This window comes from Littorina saxatilis, linkage group LG15 (assembly GCF_037325665.1).
Source record: "Littorina saxatilis isolate snail1 linkage group LG15, US_GU_Lsax_2.0, whole genome shotgun sequence".
Lineage (NCBI taxonomy): Eukaryota > Metazoa > Mollusca > Gastropoda > Littorinimorpha > Littorinidae > Littorina > Littorina saxatilis.
In genome coordinates, this window is record NC_090259.1 from 3,484,386 (window position 1) to 3,510,281 (window position 25,896).

The 25,896-nt window shown below is 43.1% G+C and overlaps 1 protein-coding gene across 5 annotated transcripts in view; it reads left to right on the plus strand.

Moving 5' to 3' along the window:
- The first annotated feature begins 15,344 nt into the window (after window positions 1–15,344).
- LOC138948220 (syntaxin-binding protein 1-like) overlaps window positions 15,345–25,896 on the plus strand; it is a 51,819-nt gene continuing 41,267 nt past the window's right edge. For all 5 annotated transcript variants that reach the window (XR_011449932.1, XM_070319724.1, XM_070319726.1 and 2 more), the window contains exons 1-7: window positions 15,345–15,390; window positions 16,692–16,823; window positions 18,072–18,148; window positions 19,791–19,869; window positions 20,412–20,515; window positions 20,925–21,073; window positions 21,929–22,013. Coding sequence is in view for 4 of the 5 variants with exons in the window: in XM_070319724.1 (XP_070175825.1) it covers window positions 15,363–15,390; window positions 16,692–16,823; window positions 18,072–18,148; window positions 19,791–19,869; window positions 20,412–20,515; window positions 20,925–21,073; window positions 21,929–22,013 (654 nt within the window). In the remaining variant the exon portion in view is untranslated. The remainder of the gene's footprint in view (window positions 15,391–16,691; window positions 16,824–18,071; window positions 18,149–19,790; window positions 19,870–20,411; window positions 20,516–20,924; window positions 21,074–21,928; window positions 22,014–25,896) is intronic.

Below are 25,896 nucleotides of genomic sequence, written 5' to 3' on the forward strand. Positions count from 1 at the left end.
TGGCCAGGCGTTTACATGGGACGATAATTATCACACCAGACCTGGCCAGGCGTTTACATGGGACGATAATTATCACACCAGACCTGGCCAGGCGTTTACATGGGACGATAATTATCACACCAGACCTGGCCAGGCGTTTACATGGGACGATAATTATCGCACTAGACCTGGCCAGGCGTTTACATGGGACGATAATTATCGCACTAGACCTGGCCAGGCGTTTACATGGGACGATAATTATCGCACTAGACCTGGCCAGGCGTTTACATGGGACGATAATTATCACACCAGACCTGGCCAGGCGTTTACATGGGACGATAATTATCGCACTAGACCTGGCCAGGCGTTTACATGGGACGATAATTATCGCACTAGACCTGGCCAGGCGTTTACATGGGACGATAATTATCGCACTAGACCTGGCCAGGCGTTTACATGGGACGATAATTATCGCACTACACCTGGCCAGGCGTTTACATGGGACGATAATTATCACACCAGACCTGGCCAGGCGTTTACATGGGACGATAATTATCACACCAGACCTGGCCAGGCGTTTACATGGGACGATAATTATCACACCAGACCTGGCCAGGCGTTTACATGGGACGATAATTATCACACCAGACCTGGCCAGGCGTTTACATGGGACGATAATTATCACACCAGACCTGGCCAGGCGTTTACATGGGACGATAATTATCACACCAGACCTGGCCAGGCGTTTACATGGGACGATAATTATCACACCAGACCTGGCCAGGCGTTTACATGGGACGATATTTATCACACCAGACCTGGCCAGGCGTTTACATGGGACGATAATTATCAAACCTGACCTGGCCAGGCGAGAGAGAGAGAGAGAGACAGAGAGAGAGAGAGAGAGAGAGAGAGAGAGAGAGAGAGAGAGAGACAGAGAGAGAGAGAGAGAGAGAGAGAAAGAGAAAGAGAGAGATTTTATTTCTCGAGGGTTGTGGCACAAGCAATACAACGAGCTTTTTTTCAACCAGCCCTCGCCCAAAGAGGGGACTACTCTAGTCACATATGTACACGGACATTCACGAAGAAAAGGGTAGAGAAAAAACAACAACATATGAATATTTACACATTACAAAGTATATGCAAATACTAAGCGTACAAATACTAAGAGAGAGAAAGAGAGAGAGAGAGAGAGAGAGAGAGAGAGAGAGAGAGAGAGAGAGAGAGAGAGAGAGAGAGAGAGGGAAGAGAGAGAAGGGGGGGGGGGCGGGGGAGAGAGATCTGAGACAGAGAGAGAAAGAGACAGAGAGAGGTGATCAGAAAGAGATATATACAGACACACTCAGGCAGACAGACAGAGAAAGAAGAACACAAGACGGACCGACAGACAGACACACGGACAGACAGACACACGGACAGACAGACACACGGACAGACAGACACACGGACAGACAGACACACGGACAGACAGACACACGGACAGACAGACACACGGACAGACAGACACACGGACAGACAGACACACGGACAGACAGACACACGGACCGACAGACACACGGACCGACAGACACACGGACACACACACGGACAGACACACACACCGACAGACACACACACGGACAGACACACACACCGACAGACAGACACACGGACAGACAGACACACGGACAGACAGAAAAAGACAGTCAGGCAGAAACACGAACACTAACAGCCCTTACCAGCAGTGCTAATCAATGTGTGCAAGAGACCGTACTAGCGGCGGCAGGTGAGGTCATCCAATTAACCTGTCATTGGCCTCACGACACTTCGCGGCGTGGGAGGCTCTGTGTGTGTGTGAACGTGTATTTGCTTGTTTGTTTGTTTGTGTGCATGTACGTGTGTGCGTGCGTGCGTGTGTTAACCGAATACTCACAGTATTTCAACGGTAAAAATATGGAAAAATATTCCTGAACCGATTAGTCCTTCAAGTTTTGATAACATCGGTGAGGTTTCAATTTCAATATACCTGTACTATTTTGTCAAGGTTCACGCAAAAAATTATCGGTTTTTAATCGATGTTTTCCTCTTGTCTTTGGCATAAAATGAATACATAAATAAATTAACACAATTTTTTTTTTAATAAATATCAAAAGGCACAAAGCCTGATCGCTGATATAACAAACAAAAATAACGGACCAGTCATCAACTCACAAATTCCATCCCGTACGTATAACTGAGCGCGCATGAAACGGTACGTGCATACGCAGAAATGATGTCATCCTGTTCCGACCATGACGTCGTCGATAAATCAATGCAGCATACACACCACCGCTACCTCCGATATCCTAATTATATCGCCCGATGCAGCACATAACGATTGGGATTGTTCAATATTCGCCATGTGGACCAGTGACCAGGGGCTGGATAACGAGATATTGCATCACGCCTTGTGACACCGCACGCAGCCACGCGCCTCATACAAATCACACCACCATCAAACCTGCCGCCACAATCACCAGACAAAGGAACTCCCCAACCTCCCCCTCCCCCCCCCCCCCCCCCCCCCCCCCCCTCCGCCCGTTCCCCTTTTCAGAACAACAAACGTTAAAAAAATTAGTTTTTACAAATTCTGATCTCAACATGATGGCACATTTACAGATTTCACAAACAAAAATCTTCACACACAAAAAGGGGGTGGGGGTCCTAAAAGGGAGCAACTCTTGAAACTAGGGGGCGCTGCAAAAGACACCCCCCCCCCCCCAAATCCACCGTCACCTATCAGCTCCCATCTAAAAGCACCACAACCATTCACCTTTCTCGACCACATCCAACCCATTACTACATTTAGTCAAGTTTTGACTAAATGTTTTAACATAGAGGGGGAATCGAGACGAGGGTCGTGGTGTATGTGTTTCTTTCTCTGCGTGTGTGTGTGTGTGTCTGTGTGTGTGTGTGTGTGTGTGTGTGTGTGTGTGTCTGTGTCTGTGTGTCTGTGTCTGTGTGTGTGTAGAGCGATTCAGAGTAAACTACTGGACCGATCTTTATGAAATTTTACATGAGAGTTCCTGGGTATGATATCCCCAGACATATTTTCATTTTTTTGATAAATGTCTTTGATGACGTCATATCCGGCTTTTTGTAAAAAGTTGAGGCGGCACTGCCACACCCTCATTTTTCAATCAAATTGATTGAAATTTTTGTAAAGCAATCTTCGACGAAGGCCGGACTTCGGTATTGCATTTCAGCTTGGTGGCTTAAAAATTAATTGATGACTTTGGTCATTAAAAATCTGAAAATTGTAATAAAAATGTTTTTTAATATAAAACGATCCAAATTTACGTTCATCTTATTCTACATTATTTCCTGATTCCAAAAACATATAAATATGTTATATTCGGATTAAAAACAATCTCTGAAAATTAAAAATATAAAAATTATGATCAAAATAAAATGACCGAAATCGTTTTAAAAACTATTTCATCTTATTCCTTGTCGGTTCCTGATTCCAAAAACATATAGATATAATATGTTTGGATTCAAAACACGCTCAGAAAGTTAAAACGAAGAGAGGCACAGAAAAGCGTGCTATGCAGCACAGCGAAACCACTACCGCGCTGAACAGGCTCGTCAGTTTCACTTCGTTTTGCACAAGCGGCGGACTACGGTCACTAGGGAGATTTAAAAAACGAAACGTCGGGACGTTTCGTTTTGAAGTTGTGGTAAACGTCATCATTTCGGGGGTCTCTCGCTGGAAAGGTGAAGGTCAACTGAAACGGAACGTGGAACGTCAAAACGCAGTCACGTTTTCCACCCCCAAAAAACGAACAATATTTCGTCAACTTTTGTGAGTATTTTTGCACACTAACAGTTTTATTTGTTGGCCATTTTATGCATTGCTAGATTCATCAACCCTTTCACAGTCTTTCAGCGCTGAGAATGTGTTCATTGGAGGTAGACAACTGTTGTGAACTGAAATATTTTGAAGGGTGCTGATCCTGGTACATTTATCCAACTTCATGGTGAGAAAGCAAATGGCGAAGCAGAAGTAGGTCATCGCATCGAATTTTTATTCTGGCTTCGTATGTGATCAGGTGCATGAATTGAAAAATGTGAAGCTCTTGTGCGTGCAATGCGAGTATGTCAATCCTTTATTGACTCGTGGAGTTGAAATTATGCCATGCCCAGTCAGCGGATCATATCCTGCCATGCCCGGCCTTTCATTCCGAAACGAAACGTGAATACATCTAAATCTTGTCTGCGGCCTATGCCGTCTCGTTACACGTTCCGTTTCGCGGGGTGACTCATTCACCAAACGAAACGAGCTGCAAAACGAAACGTGCTGTTTCTTAAATCTCGCTATTGTGAAAAAAATGCAGTGCGTTCAGTTTCATTCTGTGAGTTCCACAGCTTGACTAAATGTAGTAATTTTGCCTAACGCGACTAGTTTTGGCGTGTTTTTGTTTTTTTAAATCATTGATTGCGCGTACATTCGTATCAGAGACCTTGTGCTATTGGCAAACACACACTTAACAAAACCAAATACTGAACAACTACGAGAATGTGGTAACAGTGATAAAACAAAACCGTCCCTTGCAGAATATAAACGCTTTTCGTGACAAATTAAGTTGATTAAATAGATCTTCATTTTGGACGGGGGAGGCGGGGGGGGGGGGGGTTGGCTGTGGAACTACATGTAAGAATGAGAGAGAAAGAGAGGGGAAGGGTGGGGGGGGGGGGGGGGCATTCCAACCCAACTAACACACGAGGGTTCGTTCACCTCTGTTGAAGTCCGCGACACACAACAGCGCTGGGTGCAGTGAGGATTTCATTACGTGGGTTGAAACAACTAATTGTTGTTGTGAAGATGGCCTGATTCACTTCTGTAGGCATGCATGTTGATGGGCCCAGACCAAAAGAATGTGTGTGTGTGTCCTTCATCCTCGGCACACCTACGATTGGGTTTTAGGACTGACACTACCATCTGTGTGCCGGCCTGTTTTGTTGTTGGATCAACAATGACTACACATGTCCAGGGGAAAGCAAAGAAAGAATGTAGAATAAAGTGAATATCGGGTCTGAGGAGAAGAGAGAGAGAGAGAGAGAGAGAGAGAGAGAGAGAGAGAGAGAGAGAGAGAGAGAGAGAGAGAGAGAGAGAGAGAGAGAGAGGTTGCATAGTTTGTGTTACCACTTCGTACGTGTCTCAGTGATGATGCGATGGGAAACTCTCTCTCCAAGCCCCCCCTCTCTCTGTCTCTGTCTGTCTCTGTCGCTCTCTCTCTCTCTCTCTCTCTCCGTTTTCTCGTGGGAACAGAACAATGGCGAAGTCACAAGAAGTTGCAATAATTGTGTGGGACTGCCAATCTGACCTGACGAGACCCCCATTAGGTCACAGACAGGCTGCGTGCCAAACCAGCCATAGGCAGACGACAACTGGAGCAGACGAACACTGATGCAGACGACATTCCATCAAAACACCCAAACAAAGACTGCTTCACAGTTTTGGGAGCCAGATTCGTAAACTTGACGCCTTTTGTAGACTTTCTCATTCAAAATTCTCTCTGTGGAAGACCAATGCAGAAGATGACGACTGTACAAAGTGAATCATTTTCTGTGCTCCTTGTCACCGACTCTTCCTTTCTTTATGACCAAAACCAAGCATTGACCCTTTTGGGTACTCCCAACTATTTATTACAATAGTGTCATCGCTGCCATCACAGCAAGAACCAAATGACCAACTCCTTGACAAGAAAGTGAATCTTCAATTCAAAAATTCATAGAGAAAAACAACATCAGTGTTTTTTGTAGATGCAGAGGACAATAGGTCAGTTGGACCAGGATTTAAACTATGTCAGTATGTGGTCTAAATAAATAATCAAGAAAACATGCATATTATATGGGAGGGAAGGGGGTGTGCGCCTGTGCCAAATTTCACACACATGCATTTGCAAGTATTTTTATATATATAACATTGACGAAGGTCACGAGGCCATAATATTGGTGAAAACGAGAAGGCTTGTGTGGTTATTTTTTCCTCATTTGTTTGTGTATACATATATAGTTTCATCGCTGCTATCATAGCAAGAACCAAATGACCAATTCTTGACAAGACAGTGCATTTCTGCATTTTTTAATCCTTTTTAAATGGCCTAAACACAGAAAACGTCAATACATACATGTGCATGTAGAGGTATCAAATATCCACTTTATAGTGGGACCAGCTGTGACTATAGTATAACAATTTCAAATCCTAAATAGAAAAACTGCTACTAATGTTACAAATCAAGAATCAAAAATGAGAAAGGTTACATTTTTGGGACGTTTAATTCAGACAAAACAACACGTTATTATGGGGACAGTAAGCATACAATTGTTACAATTTAAGTGGACTGTGTACAGCTCTATCTTTGTGCCTGAGAGGCAATGACATGACAGCACAAAGTCCTTCATTGTTGACCTGAGCACTCTGCACACTCTAGTCTAATGCACGGTCCACTTGGAATGCACATCTGTCTGCACTGGTGACAATGAGGTACAGTGGAACCCTTAGCAACCATCTCTCGCTAACAACCACTGGTGACAATGAGGTACAGTGGAACCCTTAGCAACCATCTCTCGCTAACAACCACTGGTGACAATGAGGTACAGTGGAAGCCTTAGCAACCATCTCTCGCTAACAACCACTGGCGACAATGAGATACAGTGGAAGCCTTAGCAACCATCTCTCGCATACAACCACTGGTGACAATGAGGTACAGTGGAACCCTTAGCAACCATCTCTCGCTAACAACCACTGGTGACAATGAGGTACAGTGGAAGCCTTAGCAACCATCTCTCGCTAACAACCACTGGCGACAATGAGATACAGTGGAAGCCTTAGCAACCATCTCTCGCTAACAACCACTGGCGACAATGAGGTACAGTGGAACCCTTAGCAAACATCTCTCGCTAACAACCACTGGCGACAATGAGGTACAGTGGAACCCTTAGCAACCATCTCTCGCTAACAAGCACCTGCTCATTACTACCACGCCAAACGATGCCAGGAGGGTTATTTCCCTTTATAAATCGACTTTCCACTTTCACAGGGACCACCTGGGTGGCCGTAAGTCAGGGTTCCTGCAGGGCAGAGCTGATACAATTCAATGAGTTTTCAAGGACATTTCCAGGACCAAAAAATGCTTTTCAAGGACATGATTTTCCCCAAATTAATGCAAAGCACCAAGCTTACCTTCAGTTTTTCAAGTCTGCAAACTATTAGTCATTCCGTAGTTGTTTCCCTTGCCAACTTCCGGGAAGGGAAGCAACTACGGGTGACTAGTAATAGTTAGTTCGTCTGCTTTCGTTTTCACTCGATCTTTTATTCTCCCAAAATGTGTGTACTGTATTTGACGAAAAAAAAGGGGGTTGCATTTTTTTTTTAAATAAGACAAGCTGCTGACAAAATGTATAGGCAACAATTTGGAAAAATCAAGTACTTTTCAATGACTATTTAACAACACTCTATTTTCAAGCACTTTTCAAGGCCTGGAAAAGGTTTTCCAATTTTCAAGGAGTTTTCCAGGGTTCAAGGACTCTGTACGAACCCTGCGTAAGTACAACAATCAATGGGTCCTTATGTACAGTAAAACCTCTCTTTAGTTTTTAAAGCGCATCATTATTTCACATGATTTTTTCTTCATAATGTAAATGTTTCTCTAACAAAAGACATCCTCCATTCTGAGGCTTTTTCTTTTGAGTTACTCCTCTTTCCATAGTGACCACCTGTCTATAGCGACCACCTGTCTATAGCGACCACCTGTCTATAACGGCCACTTTTGGTTGGAAAACAATGAAGAAAACAATGAAGAAAACAATGACTTTGTGCCAGAACTAACCTCTACCTTCGTCACAGTGTTTACTTATCCAGATATAATCAAGAAGAGACAGTGTTCAAATAACAAGGGATGCTCTGGCCGTATTATCAAAATCTGGGCCGACGGGTGAGTGATTCAAAATCTGGTCCGACGGGCGAGTGATTCAAAATCTTCACACTCAATGATTAATCACCCAGAAAGATTTCTAGTTCCACTCGCCAGGAGGGACTGAGGAAGTGAATTTCTGCATCCCTGGTATCCTTTAACTACCAACTATTTCATATTTGTTGGATGCAAATATACACACTCAGGTCTCAAATAGATGACGTCAGCTCACTAGCTATATCAACCTCAATAATAAATAGTATTTTCTGATTAGCGATGATACAAAGGGATCTCCTAAATCCTACCACAAAGAAAGGTTAAACAAATTATGACTCAGGGATCATTTAAATAACTGCTTTGGAATGAGTCTCTTCAAAAAGTTAAATGAACAATTAAATGCAGTTTGTGTGTAGCGCAACCACCCATTTAAAAAAAGTCAATGCCTAGACCGGAGGATTTTATCAAGTTTTGAAACCACTCAAACGCCAATGGTCAACACACAAACCATCTTCAATGCCCATGATGGGAACAAAAACAGAACAGGCAATGAAAGTATGTGTATTTTACGGATAAAACCACGTTTTTCCCAGTTTAAAACTCACTGCAGTAAAACAAACTGTGTACGCAGCTAACACACAAAATCCGAAAGCAAAGAAAATAAAGAGAGAAGGTTGGATGCTACTGCAAATGAGATGGAAGGTGTCCGAACCATCGTACCTATGAAACATTGCGACCCCAGAAACACACAGGTGTTCACAGCGTGTACTCACCCATTTTTTCGTTTCGTCCGGACATGGCGCAAGCCGATCCAGCTAGGAATACTTCATCGTCTCCGTGTGCATGATAGCGAGGTCAGCCTGTCGAACGTAGCACTCAATCGCTCTCAGCATCGACCAAAACCATTAGTACTCTCTACAACCACTGTTTCCGGAAGCCATAATAAGAAACAAGGTCAAGGTCGGTAGTTCCGAGCACTGTTCCGTTTGGAGATGACAACTAAATAAGGAGATGCCCAGCCAACCTGTCAAAAACGAAAGTTGCGCTACTTAGTAACAGGACACTTGGTCAGGTTTGAAAGATGCTTCTTTGTGGGCACTTTGATCAATGGTTCTCCGTGCACAAGAACAGAAAACTCAAACAAGATTCAATAAAAGGGCAATAACTGGTTCCTCAAAAACTGGTCCGGCGCTGGCAGAGTTATTTCGGTTTTCGGGGGGGGGGGGGGGGGGGGGGGGGGTGGAGTTGACAGACGTAGGAGTGGACAGTTTTCGGAATGTTAGTCGCAATTTTCTGCTATAGGCAAAGTACATTTTGCAACAGAGTAGTCAGCAATAAAATGGGTAATTCGAGAAACACACGAAGTTCAAAATTATGTGAATAACTGTGAACCCCATCAGTGTCACCAGTGTCAGATGTAGCAGCATTTTTCCACGACTGATGCACCTTCTGGACTTTTTTTTTCGGTGGGGGGGGGGGGGGGGGGGATAATATGCTCCGTGTATTTTCCGGGAGACTGTCTATGCGGTGTGGAAACTGACAAAACGGCGTTTGGCTGATTTTCCGTTTTTACATTTAGTCAAAGAGGGGGAATCGAGACGAGGGTCATGGTGTATACGTGTGTGTGTGTGTGTGTGTGTGTGTGTGTGTGCGTGTGTGTGTAGAGCGATTCAGAGTAAACTACTGGACCGATCTTTATGAAATTTTACATGAGAGTTCCTGGGTATGATTTCCCGGACGTTTTTTTCTTTTTTTCGATAAATGTCTTTGATGACGTCATATCCGGCTTTTTGTAAAAGTTGAGGCGGCACTGTCACACCCTCATTTTTCAATCAAATTGATTGAAATTTTGGCCAAGCAATCTTCGACGAAGGCCGGACTTCGGTATTGCATTTCAGCTTGGTGGCTTAAAAATTAATTAATGACTTTGGTCATTAAAAATCTGAAAATTGTAAACAAAACCATTTTTTTTATAAAGCGATCCAAATTTACGTTCATCTTATTCTTCATCATTTTCTGATTCCAAAAACATATAATTATGTTATATTTGGATTAAAAACAAGCTCTGAAAATTAAAAAAAATAAAATTATGATCAAAATTAAATTTTTGAAATCAATTCAAAAACACTTTCATCTTATTCCTTGTCGGTTCCTAATTCCAAAAACATATAGATATGATATGTTTGGATTAAAAACACGCTCATTAGTGGGTGTGTCTGGGAGTGTCCAGAGTTCGAACGCCCGCTGGTGGCCCAGCGAGAAATTATGATTCTTTCACGGAGTGTTTTCAGTCAATAAGCAAGTAGTGTAAACAACAACACACTTCTTCCTTGAATATGTTTTTGGGGGTAAAATGTACGAACAAGTAGACCTTTAAAGTTACTGTGCTTGACACTTCAATGTGCACAGAGCTCCCGGCCAGGTCTTTCAGTCTTGCCTCAGGCCGCTATCCATTTAAAATTATTCCAAGTTTCATCAGCCTCCTTTCAGGGAGTCGAAAACTGCATTGTTTTATTTATTTAATGTTCAGTATTGTCCGGCAGGGCAGCGTGAACTCAGGCTCACATCAGGTCCAGCACGTGAACTAATTACGTCAAAAGCCAACATGGAAGTCTAGATGATCGGCGAGAGGGAACATTCTTTTTATCTTGGGTACTTTACGTCAAGAAATTGTAATTGTGTGGGATTGCCAATCTGACCTGATTATGATTACATAAGAAACTGTTGTATAGTACTTGGGTCCATGTTTGCATACTGCATACCGCACGCAGCCTTTAGTCCCAGAACGTGACAATAACGGGACATTTTAGTCACAAATGTGTTTGGTGGGAGATGCGAACTGACAAACCGCATAACTTGAAGTTTTGTTTGGTTAACAACACGAAAGGTATGTGTTGTCATGTGTGAGTGATTTGAATCAAGCTTTTAACTGTTTATATGCTTATCTGTGAGAGTGAAAAAAGACAAATCGTTGCTTCAGCAATGGTGTGACCTGCACTGCATCTTTAAGCTTACGCGGGAGGACGGCATGGTTCAACAAAGAGTAATTGTCCGGATTGTTCCGAATGGAATCTGAACTTTTGTATGACATTCTGAGAATGTCAATAACAGGCCATAATACAAGGTTCGTTGTGTTGCCATCAGCGATTTTAAAAAGTGTAGACCAAATGCTAAGTGAGTCCAAACATCTAGGGATCGTATGTAATTCATGTAAGTATGTACGTATACGTACTGTATGCAGACTCAAAAACGGTATCCATGTCCCAACCCATGTCACCACAGTGGCACGTAAAACATCTCGGTTATTCTGCCATAAGTGCAGGTGGCAGGTATCACCTAAACACGCATACAACTGGGTATCTCATGTATAGTCGGGGTGACACCCGGGAACATCCCCCTAATGGCCTTACCGTGAGGGCGTAAATTTTAAATTTCTTTCTCGCAAAGAAGTTTCGTTTTGTACCTGGTCGTTGTTCTCTCTTTATAGTTAACCGTTAGGCCTTTTTAAAAGCGAATTAGGTTTGCTAGACATTCAGCAGACTGATTCACAACTGGGCGCCACAATGGACAAGACATTGCCGAGGCCAATCCCAGCCATTGTAAAAAGCTCACTTTACTTCAAAATAACAATAACAATACTAATAACAACACTTTATTGTACATTAAAATGTTACATAAAAGGGAAAATTTTCTTCGGCACACCCTGCCTGCCTGTAAACGATTATGACAACAATTCGACAAAAGGACAACACACATAAAACATAAAACATAGGTTCACGTATGTAATAACAAGCACACCTATCATACTTCCAACAACACTGACCTTAAGTGTTGTCCGTGTCATCACGTATGTAATAACAAGCACACCTATCATTCCAATAACACTGACCTAAAGTGTTGTCCGTGTCATCTTTAAATTGGAAATTCATAGCATCATCATTATAATCATCCTCATCTCATTAATCTTCAAAAATTATAATTGACTGAAGTACTGGGAGCTAGAGCGCGACAACCATCCATCCCTTGCGGTGGGCGTTGTTTTTTTCCTCCTTTTTTCTGTCTCTTTTTCTTGTCTTTTTTTTTAAAACATCTTAAGTCGGGGTCAAACCCTGGAACATGCCCATAGAGCATGTTTTACCGTGAGGGCGTTAAACATTATTTATCATCAGGCTGAAGCACGGAGGGACGGTGCTGGAATTGAACCAGGAAGGACTGATAAATCATAATGATGATACATGGGCGACAGATTATCCGCATTCCAAAATCAGCAGGATTGAATTTTTCAACCAAATCAGTTTACCTGAAGAAATGAACTTAAAGGCACAGTAAGCCTCCCGTAAACCATCACAGATACTGTCATTCTTTTACACACAGAACAAACAGTTAACACCCTTCCATTTGAACGCTCACCGAACGGGAACATCCTAGGTGCCCTACGTAAAGAGCGAGCAATTTTCAAAGAATTAATTTTGCGGATCATCCTCACACAATCGGACCGTGGAGCTAGACCTAACTTTTAAAATCTAAATAATAAATTGACAGCTTGTTACACAAACATTCTTAAATCATAAAAGAATTCTTTTTTCATCAAGACAACATCAGAACAATTCGAAGTTTTGAAAGTTTGAAAAAAGTAACGCCCGGAAGCAGGGTCACGCAAGGTCGTGGTTCTCGTAGCAGACGACGGTTTATAGGTCAAAAGCCATCGCGAGAGTTCTTGTGAACCACAGTCGTTTGTTTCGTGCATAGTCAGAGGTACATAATAACGTGCTATTGTAGATAAGCTCACAGCGAATTACAAACTGACGACTACATTGTGAAAAAGGGAAACTTGATCACACGGGTTCACGATGGCTCAGGGGTAAGATAAACCGGCCACGCAAAAAAAATTCTTTGAAAATTGCTCGCTCTTTACGGAGGGCACCAAGGATGTTCTCAAGCGGTGAGTGTTTAAATGAAAGGGTGTTTGTACTGTGTGTAAAAGCCTGACAGTATCTGTGATGGTTTACGGGAGGCTTACTGTGCCTTTAAATAAATACCCCCCAAAGGAAAAAGTCAGCTGACATGACGTGCCAAAAACCACTGCCTCAGTCCAAGCAGTGTGACTTGAACCACGCTTCAAGTTTCGGGTTTAGTATCATCAATATCACTGTATCAGTGTCGAGCTTGAAAATGATACACAGAGTCTTCACGACCTGACAACGTTGTCTCTTCTTCTTCTTCTTCTTCTTTGTTCATTGGCTAAAACTCCCACGTTAACTCATGTTTTTGCACGTGTAGATTTGTACGTGTTTGGCCCTTTTTACACCACCATTCTTTTCCGTGCGCACTTGGTCTTGTGCGTGCGTGTACACACGAAGGGGGATAAGGCACCAGCTGGTTTGCACATAAGTTGACCTGGGAGATCGGAAAATTCTCCACCCTCAACCCACCAGGCGGCCGGGATTTGAACTCAGTCACGACCTTCCAATTAGGAGGCCGATGACTTATCCGCTACGCCACTGCGTCCGTCAATGTTGTCTCAACTTACAGGAATATATTTTCTAATGACTCTGACAAGTAGTGGTCCGTTAGAACTTAGAGGCCTTTCTGCCACGGCAACTCGTAAATATTCATTTTGTGTATTTTAATGCCTGCAAGGTAAAGGTTCGAGTTTATCTTGACTCAGTTTTGGTGTGTCAAGTTTTGTCAGTTGTTCTGGTCGCGTTTTGGGGGAAAGTAGATTGGGTTTCTTTCTCTCGAAAATCTTAAATATAGCGTGACTTTTTTGGATTTGCCGTTTTTTCAGTGACAATTCACTTATTACACCCCCGGTATAGGGGTGTGTATAGGTTTCGCTCGATGTGTTTGTTTGTTTGTTTGTTTGTTTGTTTGTGTTCGCATATAGATCTCAAGAATGAACGGACCGATCGTCACCAAACTTGGTGAACAGGTTCTATACATTCCTGAGACGGTCCTTACAAAAATTGGGACCAGTCAAACACACGGTTAGGGAGTTATTGGTGGATTAAAATTATACAAGGACTTATAGAGGGACATCTTCATGGTCAAAGGGAAATAACCATTCTCACTCAGTCACTGCCACCAACTGAGAAGGTTATTTCCCTTTGACGGGGGTGTTTTTCCTACCTCGTAGGAATTTCTTATTAGACTAGTGTCACGGTTCTCTGCGTCATACCTTGCAACCCTGAGCTTCCCGCCCTCAATTCGGAACGCCTCCGTATTTACACCCCCGGTATAGGGGTGTGTATTTACACCCCCGGTATAGGGGTGTGTATAGGATTCGGTCGATGTGTTTGTTTGTTTGTTTGTTTGTGTGTGTGTTTGTGTTCGCATATAGATCTCAAGAATGAACGGACCGATCGTCACCAAACTTGGTGAACAGGTTCTATACATTCCTGAGACGGTCCTTACAAAACTTTGGACCAGTCAAACACACGGTTAGGGAGTTATTGGTGGATTAAGATTCTACAAGGACTTATAGAGGGACATATTAATGGTCAAAGGGAAATAACCTTCTCAGTTGGTGGCAGTGAGAATGGTAAGGACGGGGGTGTTTTTCCTACCTCGGAGGAATTTCTTGTTTATGTAGTGCCGGTGTAACGCGTTCAGCTTTCTCAGGCATTCAGCTCAGTTTCTCATTCGGCCTCGTTGATCTTGTATAAACAGTCCATGCTGAAAAGCCCCCCTCCCCTTCCATAGTACCGTGATGATCAAGCTTAGGCACTGGCTTTACATTCATGGGGTCGAAGTCGTTTAACTAACGTTTTTTTGGTTTAAACTTAGAAATGTGCTTCATCCTAAAATCTTTCTCTTCTCAATAAGTTCAGGAGGTGTAACCACTGACTCAAGAAACAGACGTGCTTTTCTTCTGAGCCTCAGTAAATATAAGTGTACTTCTTTAAATTGACCAGGAAACAATAATTCAGTCCCGAGTATATCTAATGAAAAAGCTGAATGCCTGAGAAAGCTGAACGCGTTTCACCGGCTTATCAGTCATAACTTGATCTTCAATTTTAGCCGCATGGTTGAAACTGAATTCAGGGACGTTTTTCAGTCTACTGCAGTCTATTTCTGCAAAGGTAAACAACCATGGCAGCTATAATTCTTGATGAGATGACCACATCAATTAATCTTTCTTCGGCTCAATCCTTCATATTCTTTGCTTTGATATACATGTACTTTGTACTCAGTGACTCAAGTTGCCGGCCATTAAAAATAAGTCACTGACAACTTGAGTGAAAGCGGATTGTGAACTATGAATTTACGACGCTTATTTTCAACATTACCTTTTTTACATTCAGTCAATACTTTACTTGATTTGCAAGGGCAACCGTGCCCAAGAAAAACAATATAACACAAAATGATATTTGTGGTCACATCGGCTGACCTTAGTTTTGTGCGGCCATTAACATTTCCCGTCATCCATTTTGTTGTTACACATTCAAGATGGCGTTGAAGGAAGCAGTCCACGAAAGTAAGCTTGCAGATTAACCATGCATGCGATTGTAGTTGTAAACATAACTACTTGTATTTTATCTTATTGCGTCTTTGATAAGAATAGTAATTGCAGGCCGACTATTATACTTTACAGAGATTTACAGCCCCTGATTAATTGCAAGCAAGTGTTGTGTTAGGAGGGTGTTGTCGGAAATAGGATCTCCTGTCGTCCTGATACCGTGTCTGGAGGATGCATAATCAGTCAGTCCCAAGTATGCAGGTTGATTTGGTTATCGATACTTATTAGAATCGAACCCTTTCGACTGTTCAGTAATCATTTATTCATGAAAATTGTGGATTCTTCTGCAGAAGTCCAACAGATCTTTACTCCGTCTTTACTACTTTAGTCGATTGTCATTGAGTCATTGACCAAGTAAGCTCCCGTCATCGCATTACATTTTGTCTAAAAATAAGTTGACTGCCAATGTTATTACTGTTGATCTTGCGGCTTAAAGTTGAAGCTTTCTTATATTAATCAAATGGAGCGTGAGATTTGCTCATTTAGTAAAAACTAATTTTGTTTACATTCACTGATTCAGTGCTGCCTCTTACTCTTAGTCTTAGTCTCATTCATTGAGTACTGCAGTACACTTGGAAGGTACTAAACTACTATACTCTTTGCAGGGGCGGTTCTTTTGCTAGAATAATGATATTTTGGTCACTTGGGATGGAGATGTTCAAAGGATGTGTTGTTGTATATTGCACAAAACTTTCCTCTCTGTCTGTCTCTCTCGTGCACACACACACACACATTAGAGTCGATTGACACAAGGAATTGTGCAAGCAAATCATGATAGAAATCTTGTTCCTTTATTGTCTGTTAACAAGTTTATAACTTCAAAAGATAATGCTTACTGCAAAAGATTAATCCAGGTCTGTGGTTAACAAACCAATATCAGCATTTTTAAACTTCACTGTGTATGTATTCCTTCGCGGGATCTTGTCACACTGAAATCTCGCAAGAAAAATTTCCAAGGGAGGGAAAGGAGTAAAAAAAAACAAAAACCCAGCCGATTGAATAATCTTTTAAAATTTAGTTCCAATTTACTCAAACGATCGAAAATGGGGTGTGTGCTTTTACTGTACTCTGTGCGTAGAATTTGACCAAAAGTGTGGGGTGGGCGTTTACTCGATACTGGGTGTATACAAGGTAGTTTACGTAACGGATGTTCTATTTTGAAGGTTAAAACTAATCTAAAAAGTATGTTTTACTTAGCTGCATCATCCATGCATGATACAGGTTTAACAGTTTATTCATTGAGAAGTGTGTATTTGCAGAGATCATCAATGACGTGATCCGGCCGATGAAGAAGCCGGGGGAATGGAAGGTGCTGATAGTGGATCAGCTCAGCATGCGCATGGTGTCGTCCTGCTGCAAGATGTGTGAGATCACCTCCGAGGGAATCACATGTAAGTTATACATTGTGTGCGTCCTGCTGCAAGATGTGTGAGATCACCTCCGAGGGGATCATATGTACGTTATACATTGTGTGTGTGACTGTGATGGCAGAGTTGTTCATTTAATGTTATTGTTTTAAAATGTATTATTTGCTTGTGGTGTGTTGGTACTGTAGTAAGATTTGCACCATATATATTTTTTTATAATTATTACTTATATTTATAACTTATGTTTATTCATTGATTTAATTTGACTCCCACACTCCCACACACCCACATTCCCACACACCCACACTGACACACACACACTCCCACACACCCACACACCCACACTCCCACACACACACACTCCCACACACCCACACTCCAACACTCCAACACACCAACACTCCAACACTTTAACACACCCACACACCCACACTCCCACACTGGCACATGCTCCCTGCTTTTAAGACCCCCCAAACATGAGGTCTTAAAAAGGAGGGGGTCTTTCCACTCTACATACTCAGGTCTTAAAAAGGAGGGGGTCTTTCCATTCTACATACTCAGGTCTTAAAAAGGAGGGGGTCTTTCCACTCTACATACTCAGGTCTTAAAAAGGAGGGGGTCTTTCCACTGTACATACTCAGGTCTGAATCTTGCTCATTGTACTTTCTTACAGTTTGTTGAGACAATGAGAGCCACATTACCTGACTGTGTGTTTCAGTGGTAGAGGACATTACCTGACTGTGTGTCTGTGTTTCAGTGGTAGAGGACATTACCTGACTGTGTGTCTGTGTTTCAGTGGTAGAGGACATTACCTGACTGTGTGTCTGTGTTTCAGTGGTAGAGGACATTACCTGACTGTGTGTCTGTGTTTCAGTGGTAGAGGATATTACCTGACTGTGTGTCTGTGTTTCAGTGGTAGAGGACATTACCTGACTGTGTGTGTCTGTGTTTCAGTGGTAGAGGACATTACCTGACTGTGTGTGTCTGTGTTTCAGTGGTAGAGGACATTACCTGACTGTGTGTCTGTGTTTCAGTGGTAGAGGACATTACCTGACTGTGTGTCTGTGTTTCAGTGGTAGAGGACATTACCTGACTGTGTGTGTCTGTGTTTCAGTGGTAGAGGACATTACCTGACTGTGTGTCTGTGTTTCAGTGGTAGAGGACATTACCTGACTGTGTGTCTGTGTTTCAGTGGTAGAGGACATTACCTGACTGTGTGTGTCTGTGTTTCAGTGGTAGAGGACATTACCTGACTGTGTGTCTGTGTTTCAGTGGTAGAGGACATTGCCAAGAGGAGGGAACCACTGCCCTTGCTGGAAGCTATCTATCTCATCACGCCCACAGAAAAGGTGATGTGACAGCGTCTGGAGAAAAAGTCGGGTTTTTATGTGTTTTAAAAAAAATGACAATGTTTCAAAAAAAATGTGCAGTACACCCTTTTAACCCCTTCACTGCCCAGCTCGTACTAGGTACTTGGTAATATTCGGTTTGTCATACGCCCATATACGTACTAGGTACGTGGCATTTACATCAGCGAAATTTCTGAAAACTAAATGGGAGGTAATCATTTGAAAACTGTTCAACTACTTGTAGGGGTTCTAAGCACAGTTCTTTCCCTTTGTCCGTTCGGATAAGTTAGTACCACGTGGCGAAAACTTTCTTAGAAGTGTCGAACCGATCTATAGGATTCAAAATGGCGGCCGAAAGTCAGACCTCAACTCGTAGACCTGTTTTCAAGCGATACAGTGTTCTGGAAGCTCTACAAGAAGTGATTTATGGATTACCACACAGAAGAATACTTTTATGGGCTGTAATGTGAATACCTGATGTTTGACACCAGTTTTAGCAGTGTTTTGTGTGGTTTTACGTGCTGCAACGTGTGTGTGTGAGTCTGAAAACTGTCATTTTTTGACAAAAATGGTCATTATATAATTTTTTACTATAACAATCACAAACAAAGTCCAATGATCACGTTATCACATAATAGCCAAGGGTATAAGCAAAACACATGCCAAAGATCTAAGAGATACCTCAATAAATGATCGAGCAGTGAACAAATAAGTGAACCTTCCGAAGAACGCAAAATTTTGCCCTGGCACACAGCAATACCAAAATGCTGTTATACTATGGCAGTGAAGGGGTTTGTTTGTTTGTTTGTTTGTTTGCTTAACGCCCAGCCGACCACGAAGGGCCATATCAGGGCGGCGCTGCTTTGACATATAACGTGCGCCACACACAAGACAGAAGTCGCAGCACAGGCTTCATGTCTCACCCAGTCACATTATTCTGACACCGGACCAACCAGTCCTAGCACTAACCCCATAATGCCAGACGCCAGGCGGAGCAGCCACTAGATTGCCAATTTTAAAGTCTTAGGTATGACCCGGCCGGGGTTCGAACCCACGACCTCCCGATCACAGGGCGGACGCCTTACCACTAGTCCAACCGTGCCGGTAGTGAAGGGGTTAATACCCCCAATAAAATAAGGTCTTAAAAGGGAGGGGGTCTTAAAATGGAGGTTAATTGGCCGATATTATGGCTATGAACAGAATGTCTCACAAAGTAGGGTCTTAGAAGGGAGGAAGTCTTAAAAGTTGTATTTGTACTGTACTGAACATGCAAATTAAATTATCAGCAAGGGATTTAATTTGTATGCTAGTATTGGAACAGTAGTGTTTTTCTGAATAATTGAGTTCTAATCTACTGGATGCATCGTTAATCTGAAGAGAAAAAATGGTAGTCAGTTCTTTAGTTGATTTCCATATTGATTTAAAGCATTATCTATACAGATAGATATCTCTTTAATGTTTGTGACAGTTTATAGAAAACTAGTAACATCCCCCTCATTGACTCTGTAATAAATAATTTGTTGTAACTACATGTATTAATAGTTTTATTCTTCACTAGTTCCAGTGTGTCGGTCAGCATTTGTTAATTTTTCCAAATATGATTTTAAATTCACATTATTGATATTTTCATATTATTTTTCAGTCCATCAAGGGAATGATGGCTGACTTTCAGAATCCCAACAACACACAGTACAGGGCGGCGCATGCCTACTTCACTGAAGGTGAGTCTTGTTTTAACTAAATGAGTTTTTTTGATAAATGTCTTTGATGACGTCATATCCGGCTTTTAGTGAAAGTTGAGGCGGCACTGTCACGCCCTCATTTTTTAATCGAATTGATTGGCATTTTTGTCAAGCAATCTTCGACTAAGCCGGGACTATGGGATTACAGTTTAGGTTGGAAGCTTAATCATTTACACTGTGGATGAGTCTGGTCATTAAAAAAAAAAATGTTATGTTTGGATTAAAAACAAGCTCAGAAAGTTAAAAAGAATAGAGAGAAAGCGCGCTTTGCTGTGAAGCGCTATTCACTACTGCGCTGTACTTGCTTGTCACTTTCTGTGAGTGAACGTATCACCACGACCTCAAGGTATGTAAGCGACAATGCTGTTAAGCCTTTTCTTAGAGAACATTGCCTGCGTTGAATTTCAGTCGGTGAGGTCGACAGATTGACTAAATGTAGTAATTTCGCTTCACGCCAATTGTTTATGCTTTCTTGCGTTCACATGACATTTTGCACTATGTTCTTGTTTTGTGTCTTGCAGCATGCCCTGACGAGCTGTTTAACGAGCTGTGCAAGTCGACTTCCGCCAAATTCATCAAGACTCTGAAGGAGATCAACATTGCTTTCCTCCCTTACGAGTCCCAGGTCTGTGTGTGTCTTGTATACAAATATTTATTAACTCCCTGGACTCTGTGGAGACGTCCAGTGGTTGTTGATGATACATGTCACTCAATGTGTTGTGTTCTACAAATGTATTCCCTGGACTCTGTGGAGACATTCAGTGGTTGTTGATGATACATGTCACTCAATGTGTTGTGTTCTACAGGTGTATTCCCTGGACTCTGTAGAGACGTTCAGTGGTTGTTGATGATACATGTCACTCAATGTGTTGTGTTCTACAGGTGTATTCCCTGGACTCTGTAGAGACGTCCAGTGGTTGTTGATGATACATGTCACTCAATGTATTGTGTTCTACAGGTGTATTCCCTGGACTCTGTAGAGACGTTCAGTGGTTGGTGATGATACATGTCACTCAATATGTTGTGTTCTACAGGTGTATTCCCTGGACTCGGTAGAGACGTTCCAGTTCTACTACAATCCCCAGAAGTCATCTGGCCGAACTTTGAACCTGGAGCGCTGTGCTGAACAGATTGCTACTCTGTGCGCTACTCTTGGGGAGTACCCCGCTGTCAGATATAGAAGGTAATGCTACATTGTGTGCTACTCTTGGGGAGTACCCCGCTGTCAGATATAGAAGGTAATGCTACATTGTGTGCTGTAAGATAAATAAAGTAACGCTCGCTCTGTGAGTTCAAGATTGCAACCTAGTGCACTACCCTTTGTCGGAAATGAAAAGTAGCTCTCTATTTGTGTGTGTAATATTGAGCACGTTTAGTGCTACCACTACCAGATATAGAAGATATCGCTGTCTTAATGTTGAGTGCTCCTAGATTTTGCACTGCCTCGGGGAGTTAATAACCCGGTGTCAGAGTTAGTAGGTCATGCTGCCTCAGGGAGTTAATAACCTGGTGTCAGAGTTAGTAGGTCATGCTGCCTATCCTGGTTGTGCCTATATTGTGTGCTCTGTTGAGAGGTTGGACTCCTAAGCTTAGAAGCCATGGGACAGATTTTTGGTTTGATGTCTGTCTACATTTTGTTAATGCAACAAATACTGCCTCCACCCACTGGGGTGTATGTGTCTTTGTGTGTGTGTGTGTGTGTGTGTTGATTCTTAATCTTTGATGAATGTCTGTGAGAGGTGTAAGTGCACTGTGTAAAGGATGAATGTCTGTGAGAGGTGTAAGTGCACTGTGAGAGGTGTAAGTGCACTGTGAGAGGTGTAAGTGCACTGTGAGAGGTGTAAATGCACTGTGAGAGGTGTAAGTGCACTGTGAGAGGTGTAAGTGCACTGTGAGAGGTGTAAGTGCACTGTGTAAAGGCTGTCCTTAATGGAGCCTCAAGTTGGTCTTTGCAAATTGGGGCAGCAAGCTTCGTGAAGCAGACTTAAGGAAAAGAAGCTAGACTTGACGTGACAGTTGTTGAACGTGTGTGTTTCAGTGACTATGACCGCAACGCAGAGTTTGCTCAGCTGGTGCAGCAGAAGCTGGACGCGTACCGGGCCGATGACCACACCATGGGGGAGGTCAGTGTGCACTGGGGAACCTCCTTCTACCACCCCCACCCCCCAATTATAACACTTCCTCCTTTTTCACACCTTCTTTTCCCACATGTTCTCTTCATCACCTGTGTCAATCTTCATCACCTGTGTCAATCTTCATCACCTGTGTCAATCTTCATCACCTGTGTCAATCTTCATCACCTGTGTCAATCTTCATCACCTGTGTCAATCTTCATCACCTGTGTCAATCTTCATCACCCATGTCAATCTTCATCACCTGTGTCAATCTTCATCACCTGTGTCAATCTTCATCACCTGTGTCAATCTTCATCACCTGTGTCAATCTTCATCACCTGTGTCAATCTTCATCACCTGTGTCAGTCTTCATCACCTGTGTCAATCTTCATCACCTGTGTCAATCTTCATCACCTGTGTCAATCTTCATCACCTGTGTCAATCTTCATCGCCTGTGTCAATCTTCATCGCCTGTGTCAATCTTCATCGCCTGTGTCAATCTTCATCGCCTGTGTCAATCTTCATCACCTGTGTCAATCTTCATCACCTGTGTCAATCTTCATCGCCTGTGTCAATCTTCATCACCTGTGTCAATCTTCATCACCTGTGTCAATCTTCATCGCCTGTGTCAATCTTCATCGCCTGTGTCAATCTTCATCGCCTGTGTCAATCTTCATCACCTGTGTCAATCTTCATCACCTGTGTCAATCTTCATCACCTGTGTCAATCTTCATCACCTGTGTCAATCTTCATCACCTGTGTCAATCTTCATCACCTGTGTCAATCTTCATCACCTGTGTCAATCTTCATCACCTGTGTCAATCTTCATCACCTGTGTCAATCTTCATCACCTGTGTCAATCTTCATCACCTGTGTCAATCTTCATCACCTGTGTCAATTTTCATCACCTGTGTCAATCTTCATCACCTGTGTCAATCTTCATCACCTGTGTCAATCTTCATCACCCGGGTCAATCTTCATCACCTGTGTCAATCTTCATCACCTGTGTCAATCTTCATCACCTGTGTCAATCTTCATCACCTGTGTCAATCTTCATCACCTGTGTCAATCTTCATCACCCGGGTCAATCTTCATCACCTGTGTCAATCTTCATCACGTGTGTCAATCTTCATCACCTGTGTCAATCTTCATCACCTGTGTCAATCTTCATCGCCTGTGTCAATCTTCATCACCTGTGTCAATCTTCATCACCTGTGTCAATCTTCATCACCTGTGTCAATCTTCATCACCTGTGTCAATCTTCATCACCTGTGTCAATCTTCATCACCTGTGTCAATTGGCCCCAATGTTAAGACTCCTTCCTATTTAAGACTTGATTTTCTCAGATTTGTGGAGGTCTCTTGTAGGGGGGTACACCTCGCGCCCCCTAATTGGCGTAGAGGCGCGTCCCCCGGGTGGTGGATGGGGGAGCCTTCTCTACTAACTTCTGAGAGAAGGTCGCATCACTCTCGATGCCGTGAACCTAATTAGGATCTTTTTCTTGTTTCTTTATTTTTGCCTCCCCAAAGTCCTTTTACTTTCCTTTTCTCACCCATAAAATTCTTCACTTATTACCCTTGTTAAGTGGTTCTTGTATAGAATATAGTCAATGTTTGTAAAGATTTTAGTCAAGCAGTATGTAAGAAATGTTTAGTCCTTTGTACTGGAAACTTGCATTCTCCCAGTAAGGTCATATATTGTACTACGTTGCAAGCCCCTGGAGCAATTTTTTGATTAGTGCTTTTGTGAACAAGAAACACTTAACAAGTGGCTCTATCCCATCTCCCCCCTTTCCCCTATCCCATCTCCCCCCTTTCCCTCGTCGCGATATAACCTTCGTGGTTGAAAACGACGTTAAACACCAAATAAAGAAAGAAAGAAAAGAAAGGGGGGTACAATGGGGCCCCCTTTTTAAGACTGGCACAGAAAGGCTTGTGAAGGCTTATGAAGGCTTGTGGCAGAGACTCATCAAATAATTGTAACTGATATTTTTATTGTGTTTGTGACCAAAAATGACATTTCAGCTCACATGTCTCGCCAGTCATTGTTTAATTCGACCGCTAGTCGTTCCTAGAACAATGACTGTCTCCATCTGTAGCTATTGTTCATGCTTGGGTCAAAACACAAACAATGAATATAAGCCGGAGGAAGGATAAATTGTTAATTTAATATCATATTCTTACTCCGAATCACATTAGCATTGAGTCACCTGAGATGCTTATCACTGAAAAACGCTTACCCGGCTAAAGAATTTAAAGGGAAGCAACCCCATCACCAAAACGAAAGTGAAAGTAGCTTTGGTAATGGGCCAGTACACCGGGAGTTACCTCCCATACGGGTGTATGCCACGTCACTTCCTCTAGGAACACGTGCCTATTATCATACGTCTTTTTCACCTCGGAGAGGACGGTTCACTTTTTGACGCTCTGTGGCTGACCTTGTGTGTTTGAGTGACACCCGCCGGCCACGTTACCCAGCTTGTCTGCTCGCCTTGCCTACAGTTTGGTGAGCTCGTTCCCGTTTGTTGTTGGTTGTTTGCGCTGTTTCGTTACTGTACGTTGTCCGTTTTTTACGGACTTGTGTGTCAGTGACTTGCGTGTTTCGCCATTTTGTTGTGTGAGTTAGTTAGCTAACTCGTGTGACTTTGCTAGTAGCTCTGCGTGCCCTCTTTCTGTTTGGGCAAGTGTAGCTTTAGTATTTTGTTGACGCGTAAGCGTGTGTGTTTACTGTGTTTTCAGTCGTTTTGACTTACGTTTCAGTAAATCTTTTTACTTTGCCACGTGTTGTTGACGTTTGTGTCAGTGTCTTGCGTGTCGCCATTTTGTTGTGTGAGTTAGTTTTCTAGCTCGTGTGACTTTGTTTGTAGCTCTCCGTGCCTCTGCTTTTGGGGCAAGTTTAGCTATAGTATTTTGTTAACGCATTAGTGCGTGTGTTTACTGAATTTTCCAGTCGTTTAGACTTATGTTTCAGTAAATTTTTTCGCGTTGCCACGTGTTGTTGTCAACATGTCTGATTCAGACAAGCGCCGTGGCAAGTCGGACCCCAAGGGGAAAATTAAGGCTAAGTCTTCCTCTTCCAAAGCAACGTTACTTGTTACAGACCAAGAGCGTAACACTTTGTTGGCTGTACCAATTTCGGCGCCTAGCGCTGTTACTACTTCTGCTTCTTTTGCGGCGCCTAGCGCTACTGTTACTTCTGCACCTGTCTCTACATCGGAGACTTCGTCTTCTTTGTTAGCACCTGGACAAGGTGCGTTGGTTTCCTCTCTGTTAAAGTCACTGGTTCCAGAAATCCGCAGCTTGGTGCAGGCAGAATTTCAGCGTTCCGTCGCCAGCAGTTCGGCGTTTCCGGCATCTGGCAGTGACGTCCGGGCATTGGCTTCCGTGTCTTTGTCCTCCACTTCCGGCTTGGAGCAACGTCCTCCCTCTTCAGCGTCGGTTGGTAAGCAGAGCTGGTCCGATAGCCCTCGTGAGGCGCCTGGACGTTCTCCTTCGGGGGACAGCTCTTTCGCATCGGGTCACGACCGATACCTTGCTGATCTTTCATTTCCGGCGATAACCTACGAGGCCCCGGACTTGTTCGAACAGCGGCGGCAGTCGGTTTCGACTGCCGCATTTCCGGCACTTGCCGGAAGTGATGATCCGTCCGCTCCGGCACGCTACGGCGGTCGCGGCAGGATGGAGTATTCACTGACTTCCGGTCCTTCCGGATCGCGAAGTCAACCAGTGCAGTCTTCACTTCCGCATTTTGCGGTTCCGTTGACTACACTTCCGGTTTCGGCCGGAAACGCTTCTTCCTCTTCTGGTGGTTCCTTCCGGATACCAGATAGTGGATTACAGCGTGCGCCTTCCGGCTTTCAAGCGCCTAGGCTTGAGCAGGCATCACTCCACTC